The 11,045-nt window shown below is 31.4% G+C and overlaps 1 protein-coding gene across 1 annotated transcript; it reads left to right on the forward strand.

The window, feature by feature from the left end:
- Positions 1-1,314: 1,314 nt before the first annotated feature.
- Positions 1,315-3,023, forward strand: J4E87_007666 (uncharacterized protein; the record flags this gene model as incomplete). Its single annotated transcript, XM_049379260.1, has 3 exons — positions 1,315-1,376; positions 1,426-2,269; positions 2,322-3,023. 3 exons carry the CDS (start codon positions 1,315-1,317, stop codon positions 3,021-3,023), a joined length of 1,608 nt encoding a protein of 535 aa, XP_049231171.1.
- Between the last annotated feature and the right edge of the window lie 8,022 nt (positions 3,024-11,045).

The following is an 11,045-nucleotide window of genomic DNA, read 5'->3' on the forward strand; positions in this document are numbered from 1 at the left end:
CTGGCATGCTGTCAAGGGTTGTCAAGCTGATGATGGAGGACACGTTGAATGGCAAGGTCGGCCTCTGGTGCGAGGATCTGAAGCGGTATTGTGAAAAACAACATAGCGGAGGCGCAGCGTCTTGAAAGTACCTTGTTCCGCTTTATACCCACGAGACACCTATGCTCATGTGATAGGAGAGTAAAATCGAGTAGGCGAGCGAAAGTACGGCCTAAAGCCCGCCACAACAGTCTGAAGCGACACCACCGTCCGATCCACCTGTTCCCCATTCTCATGATATGAGCTGCTGTCGCCAGCGATTAATCCCTCTATCGCGCACTCCATACTACTTGACGTGTTCAGTGGTGAGCGTCGCAGAGACAGCGTCCCTCTTTTGAACGTAAACTTGGTAAGCCTGGCGGCATCGGGTCCGGTGCCGCTTATGGACCATCGACGCTCATCGGTCAAGCTTCACACCACACCCTCCGTCTTCGCCCGCGTCTCTACACGAGAAGCGACCGCTGTCGCGCACTGCGATCGTCAAACTGGGAAACTGAAGCGCCCGATCTTGAGAAACGCCGACTGCTCTCACGAAAATCGTGCTCATCGTCATCGGACAGCCTTGCATTGCCGCGCATTCAACCGTCGGCAATTGAAGCGGGTCGGGGTTCAGGCCGATGCATCGTGCATGCCCAAGTCAAGTTAGGTCCTTCCCCAGAAAACCTTGACTCATGTTACGTCACCACCCACGATGCCGACTATCACGACCAATTCGCTGCGTCTCATGGCTGAATTCAATCGCTACAATTCGACGGGCATCGCATTCATTCATTGCACATAAAGCCTTCACAAGATTGGCATCAAAAGCTTCTCAAGGCTTTTGAGAGTGGTAGCCGCCTGGGCGCTAGGCTTGGTGCCGGCAAGCTTCAGGCAAGTGCACCGGCGTCTGTGCCAGGGCGGCTTACCGCCTCTAGTAATGCGCGAAGCATTCGGACCACTGTCGCGCGACTTGGCCGCGACTAACAAGCTATCGAGAGCTTACGATCCACACATCCATGGTCGCAACTGGAGAGGCTTCCGCGTCCCAACCATGAAAAGAGGGGCCGACAATTGGGGCCCCATGGGAATCAACGGCCTCCGCAGGGTTAGACGACCACGCGCGAAAGTCACGATGTAACCCATCCATGCTCATGGCATCATGCTATAAGTGCGCCCGATCCGCCTACGGGCTTCAAAGTTCGCGACAAGGTTTCCCGCTCAGCGAAGCATCGAACCGCACACGTTCGCGATACTACACCCAAGCGAGGGTCTGACGTCGCGAAGCCATTGCTCACCATGGACCAGATCTCCAAGTGGAATGTCGTTCATCGATATGAGAAGCGCGCATTGCTTATCGCGTATGTTTCCATCACAACACAAATGAGCCGTAGCTAACTCTTCCACCAGGATCAATTGCATCGCCGGCTTATCGATCCTGTTCTTCGGTTACGATCAGGGAATGATGGGAGGTGTCAACACCGCATACGACTACTATACCCTTATGGGCTTCGGACACAAAGGCGCAGATGGCGGTCCAGTCGTGGATGATACCTTGCTTCAAGGCGGCATCGTGTCGGTATACTACCTGGGTACACTGGTGGGATGCTTGGTTGGTGGCTCAATCGGTGATCGCTACGGGCGCATCAAGACAATCTTTGTCGGAGCAGCTGTCGCAACCGTCGGCGCATGCCTGCAATGCTCGGCCATGAACCACGAATGGATGATCTGCGCACGTCTCGTCAACGGCTGGGGCACCGGTATCCTCAATTCGATCATTCCCGTCTGGGCTACCGAGACCGCGGAGCACACCTCGCGCGGACAGTTCATCGCGATCGAGTTCACCCTCAACATCCTCGGTGTCGTCATCGCATACTGGCTTGAGTATGCATGCTCCTTCTACGGCGACGGCACTTCGTCCTTCATCTGGCGCTTCCCCATCGCATTCCAGATCCCCATGCTCATGATCCTCATGGCCGCCGTCATGTTTTTCCCGGAATCCCCGCGTTGGCTTGTGAAGGTGGGTCGCGAGGCAGAGGGACGCTACGTCCTGGCTCGACTTCGAGGCGACGCCGGAGAGGACAAGGAGAGGGCGGAAGTCGAGTTCCAGGAGATTGTCGCCTCTTGCGAGTTGGAGCGCTCCAACTTCCGCAAGCAAGACTACTTCCGCATGCTCTTCGGTATCGGGTCGGGCAAGCTGCACACCGGCCGCCGCGTCCAGCTCGTTATTTGGTTGCAGATCATGCAGGAATGGGTAAGTTCGGACGCATGTTATGCATATTCAGATCGCTAACTTGAACACGTAGGTTGGCATCGCTGGTGTCACAATCTACGCGCCCACCATCTTCGGCATCGCGGGTATGAGCCCGGCGAAGCGACAATGGATCTCAGGTCTTAACAACATCTTCTACATGTTTGCGACACTCATCTGCGTCTTCACACTCGACCGCATCGGCCGCCGCTGGACTTGCTACTGGGGCTCGGCAGGACAAGGCATCGCGATGGCCCTCGCCGGAGGGTTCTCGTACCTCGGACAAGAAGCGACAAAGCGCGGCGACACGAGCGCAGCGTCTTCATACGGAAACGCAGCAGTCTCCATGGTCTTCATCTTCACGGCCATCTTCGGCGCAACCTGGCTCACAGTCCCATGGCTCTACCCCGCCGAGATCTTCCCCCTCGAAGTGCGCGCAAAGGGCAACGCCTGGGGCGTCGTCGGCTGGTCCATCGGCAACGGCTGGCTCACGCTCCTCTGCCCCATCATGTTTGACTCACTCGGCGAGAAGACGCTGTATATCTTCGCCGCATGCAACGCCATCACCATCCCCATGGTTTGGGCGCTGTACCCCGAGACAAACCAGCGCACGCTCGAGGAGATCGATCTGCTCTTCGCGTCCGACAGCATCTGGAATTGGGAGGCGGAGAAGAACTTTAAGGCGCTGCAGGAGCAGTTGCCGTACGTGGCTACGAGCCATGCTGCGAAGAACGATATCGAGAGGATTTCGCTGTAGATGTATGTAGTGTTTGTAGAGAAGAACTTAGCAGAGAGTTGTAAATGCAAATCTTTGTTAATTACAACCTTACGCGTACTACAAATCTATATTCTACTCTAGATAAATCTACTATTAGACTTAATTTTATAATATATAATAGAACGTTACGTATTATACTAAACTACTTTATCTTTACTCTATTATAGTCTTTAGAGCTATAGCTTTATTTACTTATAGTTATAAGAAACTAACTCTAAGAGTAGATACTAGAAAATATTAGATAAATTTAATAGCCTTAGAAAGAAAAACTTTCTAGATAGCTATATACTTTAGAAGAGCTTTCTAAGCTTAGCTAAAACTAAACTAAATTTTTAAAATTTATAACTAAAAGAACTTTTCTAGATATAGTCTATTATAATAGTTTTTTTTTTTTTTCTAGAACTATTATTATATAGTTATAAAGCTTATAGTTATATAATTTTCTAAGTATAAATACTATAAAATCTTTTATCTAAGTATAATATACTAGTATTTTAGCTAAAAAAATTAAGTAAGCTATACTATAATAGTAATCTATTTATTATAACTACTTTTTATTTCTATTATATAAAAAATTAGTAACTTTATTTATAATACTTTTTACTTCTATTTTTTATACTTTACTACTTTAATTTTTTCTTTCTTTACTTACTTTACTTATACTATAGTAGAGTAAATTATACTTATTATATATTATATAAAGCTAGTGCTTAATAGCTTATTAAAACTATATAGTATATAAAAGTTAAGAATATCTAATCTAACTATAATATATTAAGTATAACTTTTTTTTATAAATAGTAACTAATATAAAACTTAAAAGCTTATAAGTTTATATTTTAAAAAGATTAAGAAAGATACTTAGTATAATAATTTAGTAGTAATATATATATATAGTCTAATAGCTTATTAAAACTATAAAGTAATATATAGTTATACTTTAGTATTTAAATATTTAGAATAGTTATAAATATATTATTATATAGTATATAAGCTCTAAAAGCTTCTTAAAATTATAATATAAATAGAATAGTACTCTAGAAGTATAATAAGTAAAGCTATAGTTATAGAAATATTACTATAAAAAAGTATATATTAAAGATATAGTTATAGAAACTATTATAAAAAAGTAGTAAGAATAGAATAGTATTAGATATAGTAATCTATAAGTTCTAAATAGCTTTAATAGAGAAATAAACTTTATAAAAAGCTATATATAAAGTATATTATAACTATAGCTTTTAGAAAGATACTATAGTAGAATAATAAACTAATAAAAGACTAATATAAAATAGAAAGTAAAATTTAAATATTAGTAGAACTATATCTATAGATACTAAGCGTAGAGATAGCTTTAATAAAGTATTAGAGTATATTTTAGCTTTATTAAAGCTTTAGCTAGAAAAATACTATAAAAAGAAAAGCTAATATATACTATAGAATACTATTATAAGTAACTAGTAAATAATATACTATTAAGTTCTACTATATCTATAATAATAGCTATTATTTTCTAGTTTTTTATTAACTAAGTTTACTTCTATAGTTACGTAATAGCTTTTTACTAAAATACTAAAATCTTTATATTTTCTTATACCTTATAAGCTATAACTATAAGTAATATTACTAATACTAATAAGTTTATTAACTCTACTAGAATCTTAGATATAGAAACTAGCTATAAGAATATAGCTTTTATAAATTTTAGAGATTTACTTAAAGCTATCTTTTTACTTTAACTTTAAATATCTTTATTTCTAAAGCTACTAGACTTTACTAAAGCTACTAAACTCTACTAAAGCTACTAAACTTTTAAAAAGAGATATTTACTACTATAAGCTAGTACTATCTTATACTAGCTTTTACTAGCTTTTTTTCTTTTTTTCTAACTTTATTAGAATATATAATAATTAACTATTATTATATAATTTATAGTACGTATATAGCTATCTTATAGTATAATATTACTAGTATATAGTATAGTATTAGTAGGCGTAGAAGTAATATTAGCTATAGTAAGTATAATATTAGTAAATCTAACTTTAGAGTTAATACTATATATACTACGTATACGTTACGTCTATAAGTATATTTATTATACTAGCTCTAGAAGCTATAATATTAAGTTAAAAGCTAATTAAATACTTATATATATTTCTATCTCTATTATAATACTTTACTTTAAATTCTATATATTAGTCTACGCGTCTTGTATAGAGTACGCTTTACTACTAATACCTATATTACTAATAATACTATCTTTCTATAGATTACTTATAATTAGAAATAAAATACTATACTAATAACTATCTTTACTCTATACTAAGAGTAATAAATTCTATAAATTTATAAAAATAGACTAATACTATAGAAGTTTATCTATCTTCTCTTTATAAATATTCTACTAGTTAATATATATTATCTTAGTATATAAAAGCTACTTACTTTTATATATATCTACTAAGTAGCGCTCTAAAATAGTGTATATTTAGTAGCCTAGTATTAGTGCTTTTAAATAAAATATACTATAAAGACTACTATTTAGAGCTATTAGCGCTATTAAGTAGAATAGGTAATATATAGTTAACCTCTTAACTATATTCTCTACTAATACTTTATATAGTTTATAGTTTTATACTACTCTAAGTAGATATTTTATAAATATATTACTAATATAACTAATTATAGATATAGTGTAATACACGTATAGAATAATATTAGCGTACTACTAGGCTAGCGCTTATTCTAACTATACTATAGCGCGTTTTAGTAACTTAAACTCTAAAAGCTTTATTTAAGAATTTCTTTACTTTATTAGCTATATTCTATCTTACTACTTCTATAATATACTTTATATAAATAAAACTAAGATATAAGTATATATAGAAGTTATATTAATTAATTACTACTAGTAATAATAGCTATAGTTCTAGGTATTATAGAAAGTCTATAAACTCTATTTAGAAAGTAAGCTAAGTTAAGACTAGTATTATTATAGTTTATAGAGAAAGGTTTATAATAAAGACTAGATTATTTATTAAAGTAGTGCTTATATCTATAGCGTTCTTAGTACTCTTATAACTCTACTCTACTATAGTTATATTTACTAAAGTTATAACTAGTCTTAAAGTAGTATTTATTTAGAATAGAACTATAAACTTTATATAATAAACGCTACTTATCTATAGCTATAGTAGATAATAGATTATTTAGTTTGCGTACTAATATAGCTTTACGCTACTTTTACTTTTTATAATTATAGTCTATCTACGCTTTAGATCTATAATCTATATTAACTTAACTAAATTAAGTTATATTATCTCTATTAACTAAGCTAGACTCTAAGTAAAGAAGTATAGAAGTACTTTGTTTATAGACTTAATATTAAGTAATTTATATATAGTAATATCTTTATATTAAGAATAGTGTAATAATTACACTAGGTATATACTTAGTAAAGAGAATAACTTAGGTTTATAGTAATAACTAGAGAGATACTATAGTATAAGGTTTTTATATTATTATTATATCTATAGATTAGATAAAGTATTCTTCTTATAAAGCTATTTAGCTAGATAAGAGTACTTATCTACTAATAGGCTAGGTAGTGTTAAAAGTGCTCTACGTTACGCTAGAGGTTTATTATTCTAAGTAAAATTAATATAAACTATATACTATATCTTATTAGGCGTAATTAGTAGTGTAGCACTAATAGTAGCTATACTATAGAAAGAAATAAGTAGATACTAACTTTAGTTTTTTATCTTCTATAATAATTAGAGTAGTAAGCTTTATTTTTAATACTAGTATAATCTACTTATTATATTCTATAGTATAGTTCTTAATTATACTATATACTCTATATAAGATTATACCTCTTACTATGTATACGCTATAACGTTTTTATACGCTCTACGTTTAGCTCTATTACCTTTATAGCTACTATACTATATTAAACTACTACTAAACTTTATTACTACTATAGTAGTTTAATATTCTATTACTTCTAAAGCTAAAGTCTTATAGTAGTATTAGTACTTATTACTTTTATAGTGCTATAGTGTATAGAAGTTATATAACTATCTTTACTAAAATATAAGTACTATCTAGAATTATATTTTCTAAGTAGTTATAGAAAGAGATAGTCTTTAAGTAGTATATTTATAGTAAGTAATAGAGCGCGCTCTAGACGTAGACTCTTATATAAATTAAAGTTATACCTAATCTATAAAGTAGAATAATAAAGCTATTTCTATTATAAACTTTTTTAATATTACTTATAGATTTATTAGGTTACGTTCTTATAGTACTAGACTATATTATTAGTAGGCTATCTATATAACTACTAACCTCTAAATTCTTTATCTCTTAAGTATACGTAAGTAACTTTATAACTACTATATTCTATACGTTACCTCTATAATATTAAGACTACTTTATAGCTAGTAATATTTCTCTAATCTACTTACTTTATAGTACTTTTATAATACTAGCTCTTACACTAATATTTATAATTCTAGTAGCCTTCTAAATAGATAAAGTTATATCTAATTCTTATTATTTATATACGTATATTATTAATATAACTATCTACCTCTATTATAAAGTACTATACTCTTTACCTTTCTTATATTAATATTATAAAGTTAAGCTATTTATTATACTATTAAAGCTATAGTAGAGAAAGTAATAAAGTTAGTATTTATATATATATACCTACGTAATCTATAATAGTAATACTTCTTTACTTATTAATACTATTAGTATTTCTTAGTACGCTATTTACTCTTTATTCTCTAATATAAAAACTACTATCTTAAGTACTTAACTTTATATTAGCTTATAAGAGATAGTGCTTTCTATCTTTATTCTTTTTAGAGAAGAATTATTTAGTTATATCTACTAAGTATACTATAAAATCTAACTCTTAGTTATAATCTTTTCTATTATACTTTTTTCTATTAGATATATGTTTTATTCTTTTTAAAAGAGCTTTAGCGCTTAGTAATATTAAACTTATTAACCTATTTATATCTATACTATCTAGTAGCTAATTCTATATATTCTTTTATATTATATAAGTTATTTATATATTTATAATAATATACTACTATATATAGCTATAGCTACTATACCTATTATAATAAAGCTTAGAGGCTTTATAACTATAATACTCTATATAGTACTCTATCTTCTAGCTACTCTTTTACTCTACTTTTATCTATAATTATAATATAATTCTATAGTCTATAGTATAGTATATACTCTAATACTCTACCTTAGTATAATCTAGTATATCTTTACTATTAAGTGCGTAAACAGCGTAGTACTCTACCTAGAATTCTAGTATTAATTATACTTACTAGTATCTAGTTAGCGTATCTAAGCTTCTCTATACTACTATCTATTACTAAGTATCTCTAATTCTAGTATAATTATTATCTATAGATATAGATTACGTTACTATAACTAAACTCTAATAGACTAGTAGAGGTATTATAGTTATATTCTTATTAATAAAAGCGTACTATATACTTCTTCTATATAGCTATAATAAAACTAGTATAGATAGAAATTACTACGTCTAGATTCTATAAGGTATTATAAGTAGCGCTTATATTTTCTTAGATAAAGAACTAGTAATCTACTTTTAACTTTAAGTAGATATTACCTATAAGTAGATAGAAAAGCGCTACTATAGCGTTATAAGTAGAATCTATAGCTAGCTAGAGTTCTAGCTCTAAGATAGTAGTATTAGAGATATACTTAGCGCTTAGACGCTACTACGTTCTACTTATATAGACTTCTATATAGTAAGTATATTACTTTATTATTTCTATAATACTAGCTCTAGAGTATTTACTATACTCTTCTCTACTACGTTTTTATTATCGCTATCTACCTTATCTAATTCTTTCTTTTTATCTAGTAATACTTATAACCTAAGACTAGCGCTAAGCTAGGTATAATATATATATATATTATAGAGCTACTCTATATCTATAATATATCTCTTACGTGCTTTATTTCTATCTATATATATATTAATTACTTTACGCTAGTATATAGCGTCTACTACTAGTACTATTAACTAAGTAAAGCTATCTATTACGTATTAGTCTTAGACTTATATCTTTAGTAGTAACTTACTATTTATAAAGTACTTTATATCTATAAGTATAATTACTTCTATATCTTAGCTATCTTAATCTATATAACCTACGCCTTATATAAATAGCTCTAGTAACTCTAGTAAAGTAATATAAATTATATTATTAATATTACTTATATCTAGTAAATACTTTACTACTATTATTATCTATAAGACTATACTATTTATATTCTAAAAGCTATTAAGAACCTTTTATTTTCTTTCTAGTAAAACGTTTACGTAGTATATAAAATATTATAGTAAAATACTAACTCTATTATTTAGCTTTAGTTTACTATCTATTAGTATTAGATATATAGACTTTAAGTTAAAGTCTACTATAAGTAGTCTGTACTACTCTAGTTTTTAGTGCTTACTTAGGTTAAAGTCTATAAGATTCTCTAGATAATATCTAGATTAAAGTTCTAAACTTTAATTATCTTATAGATATTCTATAACTACTAATTCTTTTAACTTTATATAAAGTAGATACACTTCTATATAAGTAATAATATACTTATATATTCTATATAATTCTAACTATAGAGTAAGATATCTACTAGCCTATAGTTAGAGTATACGTAGGTACTAAGAACTATTTACTTCTTATCTAGATGCAAAACCTTTACTATCTAACTCTAATATTAAACTTTACTATCTAAGCTAGATATAAAACCTTTCTACCTCTATATAATACGTACCTTTAGTATCTATACCTAACGTAAACTTATTATATTTGTTTAAGTAATAAAACCTTTATTTTAAATATTACTATATCTAAGCATAAACCTATTATAAAATTTATTACCTTAGTCTTTCTATTCTACGCGTATAATAAGTAGGCTAGAGTCTATAATAAGACGTAATATATTATATATATATAATAGTAGTATATTACGTAGAGAGTATATTAGAATAGATAGATTTAGTCTATATTAGGTTATTTTGTATATAAAGGTTCTTGTAGAAGGTAGAAGATACACTAGAATATAACTACTATATATATAGAAGAAAGTCTATATTATATAAGTATAATATATATTCTAGAATAGAGTTATTATTTCTCTATTCTAGCTACTATATGCTAAAGCTTATTAATTATTCTCTACCTTACTATTAATAGTAAGTATACTATTAGTATCTAAATTAGCGTAGTTAACTTTAGTAGTATTATTAGTATTAATAATAGTTCTATAGCTTTTAGTAACCTTATAGAGTATACTCTTACTTACTTTAATATAACTATAGAGTTAAGCTACTTCTACTTTAGCTATATTAACCTTATCTAAGGCTTTAGCTATCTTTAGCCTTTCTATTACAATATTACTCTATAGCGCTACTACTACCTTCTCTAAGTAGGCTATTTCTACTTAAGTATAATATAACTCTTTTTAATCTATATATAGCTTTTCTACTAGGCCTTTTACGCGCTTAAACTCTACTTTAATTTCTATAGAAATATACTTAAAGCTTAATATTCTATAGTAGGTACGCACTAACTTCTTACTATTCTAAACTAGAGTAGAGGTAGTAACGCGTTTTAATAACTATATAGAGAGAGATAATTAGCGTAGAGTATAAACGTAGATAACGTTCTTAATAGATATATCTTTTAATAGCGTAGTAGTACGCGTAGTATATTTATACTTAGCTAAGATAAAACTATCTAGTAGCTTTCTCTTACTTTAGAGAGGCTCTACTATACCTATAGCTCTAGTTCTAGACGCTATATCTATTTAGTTATAGTAGACTAGAATATTAGTAAATGTTACTAGCGTAGAGCTTTATTACTTATAAGATAATTATAGGTATATAATAATAGAAGAAGATGTAGTAGATATAATATAAAA

Source organism: Alternaria ethzedia (genome assembly GCF_023757985.1).
Source record: "Alternaria ethzedia strain BMP 0044 chromosome Unknown scaffold_21, whole genome shotgun sequence".
Lineage (NCBI taxonomy): Eukaryota > Fungi > Ascomycota > Dothideomycetes > Pleosporales > Pleosporaceae > Alternaria > Alternaria ethzedia.